The sequence below is a fragment of the Heterodontus francisci genome, chromosome 2 (genome assembly GCF_036365525.1).
Source record: "Heterodontus francisci isolate sHetFra1 chromosome 2, sHetFra1.hap1, whole genome shotgun sequence".
In the NCBI taxonomy this organism is placed as follows: domain Eukaryota; kingdom Metazoa; phylum Chordata; class Chondrichthyes; order Heterodontiformes; family Heterodontidae; genus Heterodontus; species Heterodontus francisci.
Window position 1 is genome coordinate 76,992,980 of NC_090372.1, and position 18,798 is coordinate 77,011,777.

Consider the following 18,798-nt stretch of genomic DNA (forward strand, 5'->3'; position numbering starts at 1 on the left):
TGAAACGACGGAGGTGGAGGGGCAACATGATAGAGGTTTACAAAGTTATGAGCGGCATGGACAGAGTGGATAGTCGGAAGCTTTTTCCCAGGGTGGAAGAGTCAGTTACTAGGGGACATAGGTTTCAGGTGAGAGGGGCAAAGTTTAGAGGGGATGTTCGAGGCAAGTTTTTTACACAGAGGGTGGTGAGTGCCTGGAACTTGCTGCCAGGGGAGGTGGTGGAAGCAGATACGATAGTGACGTTTAAGAGACATCTTGACAAATACATGAATCGGAAGGGAGTAGAGGGATATGGGCCCCGGAAGTGCAGAAGGTGTTAGTTTAGGCAGGCATCAAGATCGGCGCAGGCTTGGAGAGCCGAATGGCCTGTTCCTGTGCTGTACTGTTCTTTGTTCTTTGTTTTGCATATGAGAGTGAAGGGAATAGAGGATTATGCTGATAGAGTTAGATGAGGAAGGACAGGGGCAGAGGCTCAAGTGGAGCAGAAACACCAGCCTGACCTGGTTGGGCCTAATGGTCTGTTTCTGTGCTGTGCATTCTATGTAATGTAATCTTTAAAGGAGTTATGTGTTTGCATTTCTAGGTCTCTGTGTTCCTCCACACTGTTCAGCACTTTTGCTTTGATTGTGTACACCAAATCTTGTTTTTCCAGATGTGTCTTCAACTGTCTTAGGCCTATGCTCTGAAATTCCTTCCTTAAACAAGTCCACCTCTCTGTCCTCCTTTGAGATTCTCTTTAACCAAGTTGTCCTAATGTTTCTTCTTTCACTCGCTGCTAATCTTTGGCTGATTACACCGGCGACACTTTTACCAGAGGTCGAGATCCCAGTCACCTGGAAAAAAATCTCAGCCACAGTGTTGTAGCCTCAATTCCATGCTCCTTTTTGTGTCTAGTGACTCTCTGAATTGGTAGTAGAGTCTTGCAATTTTCCCCTTATAATTGTATTATTTCACAAAATCTAATTTATTTATGAACACATTTATATTCACAATGATAAGATGGTTCAGGACTGTAGGAGAGCTTAAAAGTATGGTATTTACATTGGATGACTAGATGTTACTGTTGCCAATATTAGTGGATAATCTTAAAGCATTTGTATGATACCTCTTTGTCCATGATTTTAACTGAGACATTAACCCATTTGTTTGAAGTGAGATATCATCTTGGTTAATTTAATAAACAGAGGGATGTCGCTAACACTGACAACAATAAATTTGAGCCAATTATTATTACATATTTATTACATGCTTAATTGAAAAAAATGGAAGTATGGATTGTAAACAGCATTTGAGAAGGCTGTATGCTTGACAGTAAGTTTATGGGCTGGATTTTATTATAAAAAGGATATAGAAGTGCTGGAGAGGATCCAAAAAACATGTATAAGGGTAATACCAGAACTGCAAGGTTGTACCTATCAGGAAAGGGTGAACAGGCTGGGACACTTTTTAAAAGAGAAGGCTAAGTTTGACTTCATAGAGGTCTTAAAATTATGAAAGGTTTTGGTAGAATAGACAAGCAAGACTGTTTCCACTTGTGGGGAAGAGCGGGTTGGAGGCGGTGGGAGTCCATAGAATCGCATGGGGGTGGTGAGGGCCCGTCTCCATGCCATTTTGCCGGGGGCGGGATAGGACGACAATGGCCTTCCTGCCCAGAGGCCAACTTAGGCCCTTAAGTGGCCTATTAACTGCCACTTAAGGGCATCTTGCCACCGCCGCTGAGATCCAACCAGCAGCGGGAGGGGGAGGTTGCCTCTTCCATGTGGGGAGGGTGCCTTGTAAAACGATGCACCTTCCCTGCGGGCTTAGGTGGGGGTGTCCCTCTCTCGTGGACAATCGGTGGCCCATGGAGGACCCCTGCCGGCAAAACCTACAATTCCATGGCTCCCCCTCCCTCTAGACTTCACGCCTACCCTTCCATCCCTCCTCGCCGGGGCCTTCTGGAGTGGCCCTGATGACCCTGCCTTGCTAACGTGAGGTCTGGTGTTCCAGTGCTGGGCCTGGGTCCAAGGCCTCTGCAGTACCAGCAGTGGCCACCGCTAGCAGTGACGCTGCTGATACTGCTAAACTGCTGGCTTTAAAGGGACAGAGATCCTGGCATGGGACACTTCAGCTTGAAATCAATGGAGGATTGCTCCCGGGGGCACGAAAAGGCCGAGGTGGGGTTCGCCCCGCCTTTTTGTCCCAGCGCTGGGAGCCACTCCTCCTCCACAAAATCCAGCTCTATGTAACTAAAAAGAACTCAGTTCAGTTCACTTTAAAAACTGAAACTGCTTGATCATTTTTGATGGGGCAACACACGAAAATTGCAGTTTTTTTTCCCCTAATGAATTGGTCAAATAATCATAATTTTCTTCTGTTAACTTTTCAATTGTGTAATGAATTCCACAGCGCAAAATCCAGCTTTATTTCATAACAAGAAACTTGATGCAACCAAACTCGCTACATACTATTTAACCTGAAACTGGCTGTTAAAGCCTGTCATGATTTATTTTATCTGATTTTTCTTGGAGTGAAGTCGAGGTACTTTTCTGCTCACTCTATCTTGATTCTGATTAAAACCAGTAAATCACTTACACTGCTCAAACTGTTTATCCTGAACTTTAAACAGCTGCTGCTTCTTTGAGGCGGCACTGTTTCTCTGTCTGTTTATCCTGTTTCCAATGGTAATAGCACCACCAAGTCTCTGTATGTCTGGAACTTGGCCTGGGGTTGTTTTGGTTACATTAAGTTTACTTCGGGCTTGCCAGATATAGTGGTGACTTCATAGTGCTGAGCTGGGGAGAGTGGCCAGTGCATTACATCATTGCCTGGCAGGGAGTCAGATGGGAAGGATATGACTCACACGGGCTAGTTAAGCTTTGGCTCTTATCCTTCATGTACACTGTTCTCTCATGTTCTGTACATCAGCAGGGAATTCAAGCTCAGTGATGTCCATGAGGTTTGTTATTAATTTTCAACTTTTATTTACTAGTTATTGATCAGGTTTTTAATCTTTACAAATATTATCTTTTGGATCATTTCATTTGGTGTTGTAACTTTGTCATGGTTATCCCAACATACCGAGTTGATTGTCTTGGTTTTGTCTTATTATTCTACTAAGTCAGTACCAGAGATTTGCCTGTGGATTGACAGAGTAAAGGTCCGGTGAGCAATATACGATGATGTAATTCATAAACTCCTAGTTAGCTCAGTAATCTGAGAGTAAAGGGCAGGGGTTACAAAATATTCACCTGGTCTCTAGAGGATTAGCCTGACACTTGTCTGTGGCTAACAGCTGGCTGTGACCAGTGACTTATGCAAGTCAGTCGATCTTTGGAGCTCTTTAGCTGTAAAGTGTTAATGCACATATCGAGGAGTTTGGCAGCCTCATTTGTAACAAAAGACCTTACAAACCGTAGTGTATTAAAAAATGTAAATTGATGAAAACTGATCTCTTTTGTTATACGGAGCCTCAAAATGGTTCAAGTTTTTTTTTCTCATTGAGTGCACATGTGGGATTAATTCGGTTCAAATGTTCACAGAAATTAAAATGCTTGTTCTGAAGTAGAACTGCCTAAAAAAGTAATAGTTATAAAGACTGGGAAACTGGGGCTGTGCAGTTTTCTCAACTTAGTGCGTACATAAATACACCTAAAGCAGACGCAATGCAAGTTCAGTTTACTGAATGAAAAACTTGTTGATTCCAGGTGGCTGGGAGCAATTCTGCAATAATTAAATTTGAGAACTGCCAAGATAAAGATCTGAGCCGCTCCATTTAAAAACAGTCTTAGTGGGGCAAGTCCAACAAGAAGTATAATTCTGTTTAAGCTATGGTCAGGCGTTATGAAACAAAGAAGCTTTTCAATGTTGCTGACCATTGCAGAGCATCTTTAACTGTTTTCTTTCTGTATTTTTGTTAATTTTTCTCTCTCATTATTTTCAGTTTTGCTCTGGAAATTATTAGAATTCAGTCAAAGTACAATATGCCATAACGTTGATTTGCTGTCATTTGCCTTAATCAAAATGCTATTGGCACTGTGCAGAAGATATTCCTTTTGCCACACATGTCCTATTATTGCAATGCTTTACCATTGGTTTAGAGTAAGTTCCAGGTGGTTGGAGCTATCCTACAACTCATGAATAATCATTTCACAATTTTGAAGTTCTTATTCTGTTTTCATTATGTTGACTATAATCAGGGATAATAACAACATAAGAAAGAAACTAAAATTTTAATTCCAAGATAAAAGGCAGCCTGTAATGGGATTAATCTTCTAGCTTCTATTGCTAGTTTCCAGTAAAACTAGGAGAAAACAGCCGTTTTTTGAGACCTCCAATTTGCAGTATATTTTGCAATTAAATTTTTAAATTAAATTTTGAAATGGCATCCATTCCATTCCTTAGTTGAGAAACAGACGGGCAGTTTGTAACTATACCTCTGCCAATGACACACTCTTAGCAGGTCCAAGTAAGTAGAATGACTTGCCCACCCACAATTTATTTTTGCTCCATGTGAAGAAATGCATGGCCTCCAATGTGCTTCATCCTGATCTACTGTGTAAATTGCCATGTAATGAATCTTAAGGGTGAACCTGTACCCTTCTCGATGTGGCTCAGAACTTTGGTGCACTAACTCAGTACATTGCAAACCATCTTTTCATCTTATCTCAACATCCTAACTTGCAGCTGGAGTGCCGTTAGTGGCTTCTAGCATTCATGTTATTTAAAATTAATTTGAAATATAGCTGTTCGAGTGATATCTGTGCTACTTTAGAAGCAGAAATTAGCAGACTATTGAGCACAAACAAAATCTAGCTTTGCATCTTTCAATAGGGAGTAAACTCAAAAGATGGATAGGAATAACTAAAAATTACTGTTTTTATTTTGACATACTCTAGGGGCAGGAGGTGAGATTTCAGTGTTTAAGGTACCTGTGAATTTACCAGTTATTGACTGGCAGCCGGTGATGTATCTGGACTTTGCTGCCACTGTGATCTGTTGCGTACTTTAATTGGTTCATTATCATGTGTACTTTTAGGTTGCTTTTTTTCCTTTCTACATTTTAATATATACTACATTTAACTGGAATTACCTGGTAAATGTTTCAAAATAACATTTGTTTAGAACAATGGAATGAAAATACAGATGATCACCAGAAATGAGAGCTACATCAGGACCAGCATCAGTCTCCCATAATTCTCAAAAACTGATATTACACACTGCACTGTTGCGATGATTTTTTAAATTCCCCTTTGCCTTTAGTAATGATGTTCTTACATAGAATCAACAGCACAACAATAGCCTATTTGTCCCAACTGGTCTATGCCAATGTTTATACTCCATATGAGCCACCTCCCACTTTAATTACATCTTCCCACCCTGCCACACATATTTCTGTTCTTTTCTCCATTATGTATGCATCAAGCCTCCTCTTATTTATGTCAATGCTATCTGCTTTAACCACTCAAGGTGGACGCGAGTTTTTTCTCTCTTCTCTCCTGAAATTTTTGACTTCTAGCTGGGTGTTACCTCTCCCAAGTTGCCATTCTTCTCATGTGAACCTGCACAGTGAGTGACTTGGGTGAAACAAATTCTGTCTGCATTCAAAGCTCTCAGGTGTACACTTCCAATGAAGGTCACTCCATAGCTATCAGGAGCGGGTGATTGTTTCAATTTTACCCTTCCTAATCCAGATTTGTTGTGGGTAATTATAATCCTTTAACTTCCATCCCTGCTGAGATCAGGGACTGGATTTTCAAATCGGGGTCAGGAACTGACATCAGGATAATTTCCAGGTCTGATCCAGCACCGCACCTCATCGCTCACATGACGCTATCTTTAAATGTAAATGCCCTAATTGGACTGGAGGCAAGGTCGGCGCCCATTTAGTGGCACTGACCGTCATCAGGAGGTGAGAGCTGCCTGCAGAGTGCGAGCTGCAAATACAGACAGCAGCCATGATGGGACCTGCTGCGGCCTTGCAGAAGAGAGCAGGCAGCTCCTTGGATGGCCAGCAGACTCCAGGAGCATAAAAGTGGCCAAACGGCCAAATGGAAGGTAAAATGCATGGTCCAGCGCAAGATCCCCCAGCTCTGGAAATTTTTCAAAATCAATAAAAAAAGTTTTAACCTCTGCCCACATTGTCCCCAACAGCTGTGCACTAACATGTACCGGACTGTTTGGGTTCAGCAATCTAAACTTTGAAAATTGTCCTCTCACCCTCTCCGGCCTGTTAACAGCTCCTCAAGGAGCTTAATGGGCCAGTAATTGGAGTCCAGCGGGTTTCTATTCACCCTCTCCCCCCACCCAGCCTCCTTTTGAAAGTTGTGCCACGTTCCAGAGGCAGCAGGATCCAGTGTTGCCCTCGGGAAGGCGATTTTCAAATCGCGCCCGCACCCCTTCCCAACCCCACCAGCAATTGAAAATTGTGGCCCAGATGTTGCAGCTGATATAGAGGATCAAACTTGGGACCTTCCTGCTCTGTGTGGCTCAACTGCTAACTAAATAAGCAGTTAAACCATTGAGATAGCATAATTTTTTTCAGTATTTTGCATTAATTTTTTTCTTGTGAATTTTTGGATGAGCAGAAAGACCTAGATACTTATTTAGATCAATTAGACCTATCTTTGCCCCATTAATAGGTGTGATTGGCAAAGATGTGGCTAAACTAAATTAAACCTGATTTTTTTCTTTCCCTCTTGGTAGCACAGGCAGAAATATGTACATAAAATAAAAGCAAAATACTGAAGAGGCTGGAAATCTGAAATAAAAACAAAGTGCTGGAAATACTCAGCGGGTTTGGCAGTATCTGTGGAGAGAGAAGCAGAGTTAATGTTTCAGGTCTGTGACCTTTCATCAGAACGGATGAAAGAAATATATACATGTTTTCTTTTGGATAGCAGAAATCAAGTTGATCAGACTTCACATTTTAAAAATGAGGGCTTGTTACCTTTGTGGTTGAAGTGCTTATGCCAATCTTAGCAGTAGGCTAGTGCACATTTACACAGACCATAGGGACTGGGAGCTAAGGAAACTGCTGGATTATGTAAGATCACAGACTTACTGAGGTAGATATATCAGGGGAAAAAAAATTCAGTCCTAGGATGATTTTTTAATTTTGGTTTAATCAATGGTGATATCTTTATAGACATTTAGAACAAACCCAAAATTAGGAGGATCTTTGCAAACAGGACAATTGAGAACAGCTAAACACTGAAAGTTGGGATGGCAAAGAATAAAAGATCTGCCTATTTAAATTCATCCTTTTTTCCATTTAACCATTCACCTTAGCTTAACTAAATTCATTAGCCAATTAAATCCAGCTGTTTCACAACTGATTGACCGACTGAATTTAATTTGTCTGAGCTGCAGGGCCCAGGGAAAACAACCTGAATCAATTGGAACTTGAATTACTTGACTATGTAGTTACTATGTAAAACTAGATCAAATTTGTTAAACCTTTGACATTGTTCAAACTGCATGGAACCAATACAGTCTTTCTTTTGAATTGCCAAGTGCATTTTAATTCAGTATTACTGGAAATACTGTAAAACAAAGATGCCTCACATTAGCTTACACACACCTAAACTGACTGAGTTGCTCTAATCACCTGGAATAGGAAATCTGCCTTAGGGGAGATTGTTGTTTCTGTAAAAGAGGTTCAGTCTTCCTTTTCTCATGAATCACTTGATTGCACTGCATGTCTGCACAGGACAGACACTGTTGGTTCTTTGTTTTAAGGCTCGTTGTGGGGTAGTGCCATTTTATGGTTGTCTCAGAAAAAAAAATTTGCTTTTGAGACAGTTAAAAGATACCGCCTTATTATTGCTGGAAAAGAAAACATGTAGGGAATCCCAGTTAAGAAGAAAAACTACTTCTAAACTATGGGACCATGGTAACACTCAATAAATATATATATATATATAAAATTGTTAGGTGATAAGAAAAATATTATGAGCTATAGTTGGTAACAGAAAAGAAATACTGTAAATAATTAGAAATATCATATTGAATATTACTTATTTAGACAGATTCATTTGCTTTGATTTAGGACCTTTAACATAAAAGACACCCTGCAGAATGGTGTAGGTGAGTCTTTTTCTTTAGGTAGACCGAAGGGCTGGATTTAGCCGTAAAAGGTGGTGGCCGGCACGCGCGACATTCACTCTGCGGAGCTGCTGCAATCTTAAACGCGGCGGCTTATTAACATGCCCGGGGCAGACCACTGTCCCCCTGCTCCCGATGACGTGGAGGGGGCGGGCGAGCCATCCCCGTCATTTGTATCCAGTGCCACTGCGCAGGTGCCGTGCCATTTTTAAAGGGCTAAGAGCCCTAAATGACAATTGACGTTTTTAAAGGAACAGTTAATTTACAATTATTAAAAATAATTTAAAAATCTTTCCAGGCCCTCTCCCAACCTCCCCCACCCCAAAATACTTACCTTGAATATATGACTTTCCCCCCACCCCGCAAAGTTCAGAACCTTTTACCTTTACCCTTTCCCATCAGCCCCTAGACCAATCAAGTAAGTTTGACCCAGCTCTCCCCCTCCCGCACTGATAAATTTACCTCCTCCCCCCTCCCCACAGGTGTCGCGCCTCGTTTCCCCGCATGGGGATTCGAAGGCACGGCAGTGCCGGCTGTCGGGATGAAGATCATGGCGGCACTTCAGGAGGCGACGGGAACTTCATTACCTAAGGTATGTAAATAAATTTGAATATTTAAATGGCGTTGCAGAGGGCCCTGTGTATTAATATATGTAGCTTTCAGTACGCGCAAGTGCGCCACACTGCAAGCCCGACTGACGATCTTAAATTGGTACACAGGGCCCTGTTCTTTGCAGACAGAAAGAACATGTACACATATTGCGCCTGTTTCAGCTAAACAAAATAAATGAAAGCCATTCGCTGGTTCATTCCTTAGGGCAATGCCTTGACCAGAGTCAAGCCGCCTGGTTTAAATTTCAAACAAAGCTTGGCAGTTAACTGTCAGTCACCATAAACTGGTGCAATCTCCATGGCAACGCCTCTACCAATCAGAGTCCACTTGCCAACCCATCAGCACTCTCTTCTCAAACAGTATAAATTTGTCACTTTCCCTTACATTGGTATTCTTGCGAACTGTCTTGATGAGTGCAAGACGAAAAGCTTCAACAAAATGTCTCTATTTTCAGCAATACTCAAATTCTGTACTACCAAACGACTACTACGAAGGGCAGCACAGTGGTGCAGTGGTTAGCATAGCAGCCTCACAGCTCCAGCAACCGGGTTCAATTCTGGGTACTGCCTGTGCGGAGTTTGCAAGTTCTTCCTGTGACTGTGTGGGTTTTTGCCAGGCGCTCCGGTTTCCTCCCACAGCCAAAGACTTGCAGGTTGATAGGTAAATTGGCCATTATAAATTGCCCCTAGTATAGGTAGGTGGTGTGGGGATGTGGTAGGAATATGGGATTAATGTAGGATTAGTATAAATGGGTGGTTGATGGCTGGCACAGACTCGGTGGGCCGAAGGGCCTGTTTCAGTGCTGTATCTCAAAATAAAAATAAATAAATACTCTAAATTTTGTTTTCTGCTTCCTCCCAGTGCATGGAAGTGGAATTTAAGGCACAATGTGACAAGCTTCATTTGTTACAAGCTAGAGAGAGGAATAATGCAAACTAAAACAAAGCTGTGTGATGGGTTCAGTTGGTATATGGCTGATGGGTCCTTTTTAAATTTGAGTGGCCAAATATTCAAAACTTTATTCTGGAATGCGAAAAGAGATGAGTGCTGGGTTTAAACGAAGAGCCACTTTGGGAAATCTCAAAAAGGAACTGGTCAGATTGAAACTCATGAATGAAAAAAATCAGTTAGAAATTACCAAGAAGCAGTTTTGACTAATATTGACTCCCACACAGACGGGGAGCTCTATAATAGGTAAAGCATCAGTCGTGATTTCAAATTTATTTATAATGGACTCAAGGTGCTTTTATATTTGGCATCTTTTTTTATTCAGTCCATTCAGAGGAATTAGATAACAGACTGTCCTGTGAATATAGATCTGGAGTATTGGGCCATGATGTGTTTACTCGTTCGTCTTTGCTAAATAAATTTGCTGAGTAGATTTAAATTTAAAACAAGCTGGAGTGGAATGTGAGGAACCAAAGGATAGGAGGGGGTGTGAGGTGGGAATGGGGGTCATGCAGATAATCTTCATTATTTTATATTCTGCCTTGAGGCCACACTCAGGGCGGAATTTTATCCTAACGGACCACCGTAGACAGTGGGAAACCATAAGAACATAAGAAATAGGAGCAGTAGTAGGCCATTCGGCCCCTTGAGCCTATTCCGCCATTCAATAAGATCATGGCTGATTTGATTTTGGCCTTATCTCCACTTTCCTGCCTTTACCCCATAACCCATGACCCCCTTGTCAATCAAAAATCTGTCTAACTCAGCGTTGAATATATTCAATGACCCAGCCTCCACTGCTCACTGGGGAAGAGAAATCGAAACACTAACAACCCTCTGAAAGAAGAAATTCATCCCCATCTTAGTATTAAATAGGAGACCCCTTAATTTGAAACTGTGCACCCTGGTTCTCGATTCGCCCACGAGGGGAGACATCCTCTCAGCAGGCTGAATTTTACCGGCCCCTTGACACCGCGGGTCATAGAGAGATACAGCACTGAATTAGGCCCTTCGGCTCACCGAGTCTGTGCCGACCATCAACCACCCATTTATACTAATCCTACATTAATCCCATATTCCTACCACATCCCCACCTTCCCTCAATTCTCCTAACACTTACCTACACTAGAGGCAATTTACAATGGCCAATTTACCTATTAACCTGCAAGTCTTTGGCAGTGGGAGGAAACCGGAGCACCACGGCAGGAACCCCCGCAGTCACAGGGAGAACTTGCAAACTCTGCACAGGCGGTACCCAGAATCGACCCCAGGTCGCTGGAGCTGTGAGGCTGCGGTGCTAACCACTGCGCCACTGTGCCGCGGCGTGGTGGCCAGTAAAATGCTGCAGGGAGAGGCCCGCCTCGATCCACCACATTGAGAAGAGCCTGCTGCATATTACCGGCGGCGGGGGGCCCTCAGTGTGGCCCCCTCCACCGCCTGGGGGCGGGCCCTTCATCTCCATATGTAAATTTACATTAATAATATTCAAATTAACTTACCTGCTGTCCCTCGCCGATTTTACGGTCTCTGATTGGCCTTCCTGCGCCTTTGGAACTCCGCATGGAGTTCCGAGGCGAGAACCTGTTGGGGAGGTGGGAGGAATAAAATTTTCAGGTTGGGAGGGATGGATGGAGGAGAGGGGAAAACAATTTTGATTGGATGTGGAGATGGTGGGAAGGAGTTGAAGGACAAATGTAAAGAGGTTGGGGGGAAGTGCAAGTTGGTAATAAAGTTTCATTTTCTGCTAATGTCCCATTAAAAAACATTGGGGGGGATGGGAAAGGGCGGGTTTGCAGACAGGAGATCATGTAATTGGGTGGGATGGTGGCCGGGGAGGGCGATGGGGGGGGTGCCCTGCCATCTTACTGCCTCTGCTGAAATTTAGTCTGGGGCAGGAAAGCCTGTGAATGGTCTTCCCACCTCGTCGCTAATTGAGGCCCTTAAATGGGCAATTAATGCCCAATTAAAGGCCTCATCCTGCCACCGCCACAATTAGCCAAGGGGCAGGTGGGCCTGTCACCGCACAGGGAGCATGGCAAGAAAAACTGTGCAGGTTGCTTGCCGGCTTCGGGGTAGGGAGGGCACTGAGAGCCACCACCCTGCCGTGCTGCTAACCCCTATGCAGCCCTCCTCCCCTGCGACCCCCACTCCACGAGTCCCCTCTGCCCTGACTTACTGTGGCCTGGGTCTAGTGCCACTCGTAGCCATCAGGTAGGTGTTGCACTGGCAGCAGCCACCACCTCCGCGGTGGTGCTACTCAGTTAAAGTGCTGCAGGCCTCAGATTGGCCGGCAGCTCTCCACGGGTGGGACTTCCGTTGCTGGCATCCTTGATCCTGTGGAAGGCTCGCCACTGTACAGCTAAATGCCTAAATGGCACTAGATTTGACGGGCCTCCCACAAAAGGGGTGAAGCAGGGTTCTCGGCTGCGCTTTTGCCAGAGATTGAGGCCCCGTTGCCCAAATAACATACAGGCCTTAGGGTGGGGAAGAACACATCCGGAGCGACGAAGGGTAGGTGTGGGTATAAAATCAACTTTACGCCTTCCACAAACTTGAGCTCACCCTAATTCGCACCATGTCCCAATCACCCATCATCCATTTCACTGACTTACATTGGCCACTGATCCAACAAAACCTCAATTTTAAAGACAAGAATGATTCTAAATTTAATGCATTGGGAATGTAAGTCAGTGAGCAGAGAAGTAATAGGTGATAGGAACTTAGTGCAGGACCGTGTAGCTGAGTTTGGACAAATCGGGCTTCACAGAGGCTGGTAGGCCAATGAGGAGATAATTGTCATAGTTGAGGTTGGAGGTGACAAAGGCATGTAAACATTTCAATATCGTTTAATGCAGTATTATGAATAACTGCTTTCTAGGTATCAAATAATAAGTAAGAATAATGTTTTCCTGTGATAAATATTGTATATTAATCTACACTTAATGTAGGAGCACATTATAGGATATACTTGTTTTTCTTTGGCCTCCTTGTCTCGAGAGACAATGGGTAAGCGCCTGGAGGTGGTCAGTGGTGTGTGGAGCAGCGCCTGGAGTGGCTATAAAGGCCAATTCTAGAGTGACAGACTCTTCCACAGGTGCTGCAGAAAGATTTGTTTGCCGGGGATGTTACACAGTTGGCTCTTCCATTGCGTCTCTGTCTTTTTTCCTGCCAACTGCTAAGTCTCTTCGACTCGCCACACTTTAGCCCCGCCTTTATGGCTGCCCTACTAAAACTACTGTTAATAGTCAAAGAAACAAATAACTGAAAGGATTGACTGAAAGCTGTAAAGTTATGCAGCACAAGGTAACACCAGTATTCTGTACCACAGACTAAAGGAAATAGGTTCAGCCTACTTAGAGCAGGAGCTGGCTGTTTAATGAAAACTGGGATGTAAACAATCCATGGCATAATTCATTAACGCTTTGGTGAGCTCTCTCAGAGTGATGCCATATAATTTTGGGATTTTTTAAAATGTTATTCAGTGTAGTAATTTATTAGCAATAAGTTCCATGATTAAAATAATATTGGCAGTTTACTGTTACTTAAATAGTGTATGTTGTTTGTGTAATTTCAGCTGTAGTGTAACACTGACAGTGGCTGGAATTTAAGGTTGAGCGGGAGGCCCAAAAAGTCGGTGGCAAGCCCACCTCCACTGGACCTAGGGAGCACGCCGGGATTTTTCGCTCTCCAGTCCCTGAATTGACCTTGGCATGGAAAATCCACCTCCTTGAGGCAGGAAGTTCTGCCTGATGGAGCTGCCAGCCAATCAGGCTGGCAGTTCTTAGTCCCAGCAGCGCCACCGGGAGCAGTGGCCACTGCTGGGACTACACCCAGCTTGAGGAGGAAGACGAAGGATGTCCCGGGTAAGGAAGTAAGTTTTTAGGGCTTCGCCGTGGTCAGTCGGCTGGGCCCCGGCAAGGCAAGGGAGTTTTGTTGCGGGGTAAGTTGTTCACCGGGGACGGTTGGACTTCGGGGGCGGCCCTATGTGGGACACAGGAGGGGCCCCTCTCCCCCAAGCCCGCAATAAGGCTGCCAGGTTTTACCTGGCAGTGTTCTTGGGGCATTTGTCATCCGCCGCCATGGTAAAATACCAGCGGCAGTGGGAGGAGGCCCTTAGGCAGCAGTTAATTGGCCACTTAAGGGCCTTGATTGGCCTGGGCGGGTGGGCCGTTTCTCACCACCGCCGCCCCATGTGAAATTGCAGCGGAGGTGGAAAGGTGTTGGGAACAGCACCCATCGTCTCCCACTCAATTTTTTGGCCCCCCCCGCCCCGCCACCAGCCACTCATTTGGGGCCGCAAAATGTCGGCCGTTGTGTTTGATTATAACTGAGAACTGCTCAGAAATATCAAATATGGATAATACATTCCAATCTTAGCTCTTTACACAGCTGTTACAACAGGTAGAGAATCACAGATATCAAACAGTACAATGCTAAGGATATTCATATTATATCTTACATTTGGAAAGCAATGCTTGAATCCTAAAATAGATTACAATCTTGAATTCACTTCCTGATATTTATTATTTCTGTATAATTTTGGGTAGCTTCATGTGTCTATGGTGCATGAGGGTGTTTATTCTGATTTGTATTAGCATCTATCAGCTATCACTGCATTTAATTTAGTTTATGTCTAATGAAATTCGTAAAGTTGTGGCTTAATTACAGGATCCTGGGCTTTTTAAATAGAGGCATAGAGTACAAAATTAAGGAAGTTTCAATAAGCCTTTATCAATCATTGGTTAGGCTTCAGTTAGAATAGGGTGTCCAATTCTGGCATCACACAATTGGGCATCACACAATCGGACGGCATTGGAGAGGGTGCAGAGGAGATCTGCCAGAATGATACCAGGGATGAGGGACTTCATTTATGTGGTTGAGGATAGAGAAGCTGGAATTGTTCTCCTTAGAGAACGAAGATTAAGGGGAGATTTGATAGAGGTGTTCAATATTACGAGGGGTTTTGTTAGAGTAGAGAGGGAGAAACTGTTTCCACTGGCAGGATGGTCAGTCACCAAAGGACACCAAGTTAAGATAATTGGCAAAAAGTCCAGGGGATTGGGACTGATTGGATAGCTCTTTCAAAGAGCCTGCACAGATCTGATGGGCAGAATGGCTTCCTTCTGTGCTGAATGAACTCACATCTTTCTCTTGTTTCTTTCCTATCCCCACTCCTGTCCTCTCAGAGCTCATCTTGATCACAATACCCACCTCCTGCTCCCTCCAACACTATTCCCACCAAACTTCACTTCCTGACCTCTATGTTAGCTGATATGGTTAACTGTTCCCTCTCCTCATTTATTGTAGCCCTCCCCTTCAAATCTGCTGTCACCAATCCCCTGCCCCCCTCAAAAAACCCACCCTTCACACCTGTGTCCTTGTAAACTACTGTCTTATCTGCAACTCCCTTTCCAAAGTTTGTAAAAGAGTTGTCGCATTCCAAATTCGTACCCATCTTTCTCACAACTCCATGTTTGATTTAAAAACAGAAAGTGCTGGAAAAACTCAACAGGTCTGGCAGCATCTTTGGAGAGAGATGCAGAGTTAACGTTTCGCGGACCTGAAACGTTAACTCTGTTTCTCTCTCCTCAGATGCTGCCAGACCTGCTGAGTTTTTCCAGCACTTTCTGTTTTTATTTCAGATTTCCAGCATCCAGAGTATTTTGCTTTTATTTCCATGTTTGATTTCCTCCAGTCAGGTTTCTGCCCTATCACAGCACTGAATTGGTCCTTATCATAGTCACAAATTGTATCCCTTGTGACTGTGACCAAGGTAAACTATTCCTCCTCATCGTGACCTGTCTCCAGTCTTTGACACAGTTGACCACGTTATTCTCCTCCAATGCCTCCCCTCCGTCATCCAGCTGGGTGGGACAGCCCTTGCCTGGTTCCATTCTTATCTATCCAATCATAGCCAAAGAATCACCTGCAATGGGTTCTCTTTCCACTCCTTTACCATTACCTCTGGGGTGCCCCAAGGATCTACAACCCTCCACGATCTGTGCGCTCTTCCAATTCCGGCCTCTTGCATCTTCCAGATTTTAATTGCTCTGCCATTGTGGCAATGCCTTCTGTTACCTGGGATTTGGAATTCCCTCCCTACGCCCCCTATCTCTCTCCACATTTAAGATACTCCTTAAAATCTACCACTCAGCTGTCCTAATAACCCCTTATGTGGCTTTGTTTGATAACACTCCTGTGAAGTGCCTTAGGATGTTTACTACATTAAAGGCACTATATAAATACAAGTTGTTATTGTGATTTTATGAATGACTGAAAGTTTATCAAGATGTAATCCATAGTTAATTGCAGATAAATTTTCCATCCAGCATATAATTGTATGTTTTAATAGTTTTTTTAAAGGGTTCATAAGATTATATTGTTTTGAATCCCTCTTTTGAATTGGATTAAAATGAAGACATGCTTTGTACTGCCATAATTTATTTCATCCTAACTGAGATAAATGAGAAAAGTTCAAACTCTCTGAGAGAGTTGATAGCTTGGTGAAATTCCATCATTTGAGTAACATCTGAATCTTTTTTGGCAGATGTTTCCTGAACTCTTTAATTTCATGAATAGTCAAAAATTGGTTCCTGGTTACTATAAAGGATTCATTAATAAATTTGTCTTAAATTAGGTAAAAAGATCAAATGACCCTTGTATATTTATATGCCTATTAAATGGAGGGCACTTAGTAGGAAACTTGAACATAATTTTTATTCCATAAATTCAATTTCTGGTATTGTTAGCAATACCAACATTTTTAACAACCATGAGCCGAATTTAGTCAGGCCATTAGGAGCGGGAATAGAGGCGTGGGGGGCTGGAGAATAGCGACAGATGCACCTGCCTAAAAATCCGATGCTGTGACATCAGTTCCAGTTGGCAGTGGGAAAGCTCCAAGGCGGCATTGCTGCCCCAATGTGATGGGACTGTATTTTGAATTTTTGAACAGGTCGTTGTAATACACTAGCATGGAATTGATTGTGATTTAAAGGGGGGTTTGGAATTAAGTGAACAGTGGGCAGGCTTCATGTGCCTTTAGATATCTGGCCGTTGAAAGATGGCGGCACTGAGGTGAAGGCAGGCATGAGGAGCAGTGGATAGGGGAAAGGGAGATTGGAGGCCATTGTCGGCCTGCAGTGCTGTGCACTCTGTACAGGTGGGCTTGGTCTCAGGTGGCAGCGCCGGGTGGAGTTGGTCTCGGGTGAGAGGTTCCGATGGCCATTGTACTGGGTGAGATGCTCCACTGGCCATAGTACTGGGTGAGAGGGTCAGGTGGCCTACTACTGGGTGAGAGGCTTGGGTGGCCATAATACTTAGTGCTGGGCTGGTTCTCAGAAAGGGTGGGAAGTGAGGATCATTAGCGTGTAAGGTGAGGGGAGTAGCAAAGGCAAAGATGCCAAGGCAAGTTCGTCTCTGTAAGGACAGCGCTCTGAATGCCTACTGATCAATTGGCATGGGTCTTATACACCCTGTCTTTGTGGACCCCCGTGGCATGAAGCAGTGCCTCCGACAGAGGGAGAGCCAGGAGGCAGCTGCGCCTGCCCATGAATCCCCACGACAAGAGCGACAACAGCCGGCCATGCCAAGAAGGGCCCACCTGTGCCAGAGAGTGTACCGGACTTGACTCAGCTACCTCCAAATGTCCGAGCTGCAGTGTCGGTGAGGACTGCGGCTCTCCCAGGAGGGTGTCGCTGACTTATGCGCCCTGCTGCAGGACGAGTTGCAACCCATGGGCTTCAGTGTTCACTCTATGCCGGTGACCCTGAAAGATCACCGTAGCACTCAACTTTTACGCATCTGGCTCTTTCCAGGGATCCACCAGGGACATGTGTGAGGTCTCCCAGGCAGCAGCCCACTACTGCATCAAGGAGTAGACCAATGCCCTGTCAAAAGGGCTGGTGACTATTTGCTCTATAGGACCGACCATGAAAGTCAAGCTGAGAGACCCATCGGCTTCGGGGCCATTGCTGCACTCCCCCAGGTGCAAGGTGTGATAGATTGCACACATGTGGCCAACAAGGCTCTAATGAACCAGCTAGCCGCCTTCATCAACAGGAAGGGCTTCCATTCCATCACCGTTGAACTGGTCTGTGACCACCGAAAGCATTTCCTGCAGGTGTGTGCCCATTTCCTAGGAAGCACCCACAATGCCCTACATACTTTGTCTCAGGTGCCAAAGCTTTTCAGGTTGCCCACTTGCCTTCAGGGATGTATTCTGGGGGACAAGGGCTACCCATTGAAGACATAGCTACTGACGCCTGTGAGGAACCTTTGCACTACAACAATTGTTACAGCTCTACCAGAGCAGGCTATTGGGCTGCCAAAGATGAGATTCCGATGCCTCAGTCAATCCACTGGAGCCCTGCAGTATGACCCAGCGAGTGTTTTGTGTATCGTGGTGGTCTGCTGTGCTCTGCACAATCTAGCAAGGCAGAGGGAGGAGGCCTTGCATGAAGAGGATATGATTGATTGAGGACTGATGATCAATGAGGAGGACATGGAGGAGGCTAATGAGCAGGCAGCACTGGATCTTGCACTGGAGGCCAGGCACATTGAGAGACAGGCAATGGAGGCAAGAGACAATCTCATACTTGCCCACTTCCAGCCACCATGATGGCCTCTGAAAGTGAACTCAATAAAGACTCACCTCAATGTATTCTATCGCCTCCTTTCTATCTGGATTCCATGCCTAGGGCTCAGTTTCACCACGTGCTTTGACATATCTGAGATGTTTACCAAAGGCAGCCTTTGCCTACAGTGGCAGCCCAATGAGTGAGCAAAAGTGAAGGCAGCAACTCACAATTAAGGCATGAAAGAATAAGCATTTTACAACAATGAATGTGAATTGTAACAACTACAGAACTTTATAAAACAATATAAATGGCAAATGTAAAACACCCTGTCATGTAGGCCCCCACCTGCCAAGAATGACGCACATGTATTTCACCATATAGCATCCATTTTAAAATTTAATGTCTGGGAAGAAAAGAAGACCTATTTCAAGGGGTTGCCAAGCCCCTGGCTGGAAAGACATTGTTTTCATACTAGCAGACAGTGTTGGAACAAAGGAACCAGTCCCTGCCCCAATACACAGAAGAGACCTGGTCAAACCAGTCGGTCATGTGACCACCTGCTGGCCAACTAGGG

At 44.3% G+C, this 18,798-nt stretch overlaps 1 protein-coding gene across 4 annotated transcripts in view; it reads left to right on the forward strand.

Moving 5' to 3' along the window:
* The window catches only part of creb5b (cAMP responsive element binding protein 5b), a 559,467-nt gene that overhangs the window by 317,278 nt on the left and 223,391 nt on the right, over positions 1-18,798 (forward strand). Inside the window, exon 1 of one of the 4 annotated variants that reach the window (XM_068059444.1) lies at positions 2,870-2,938. The exons of the other annotated variants lie outside the window; for them this stretch is intronic. Coding sequence (XP_067915545.1) covers positions 2,892-2,938 — 47 coding nt within the window. The 5' untranslated portion in view covers positions 2,870-2,891. Of the gene's footprint in view, positions 1-2,869; positions 2,939-18,798 lie in introns of those variants that run through there. 4 annotated transcript variants of the gene reach the window in all.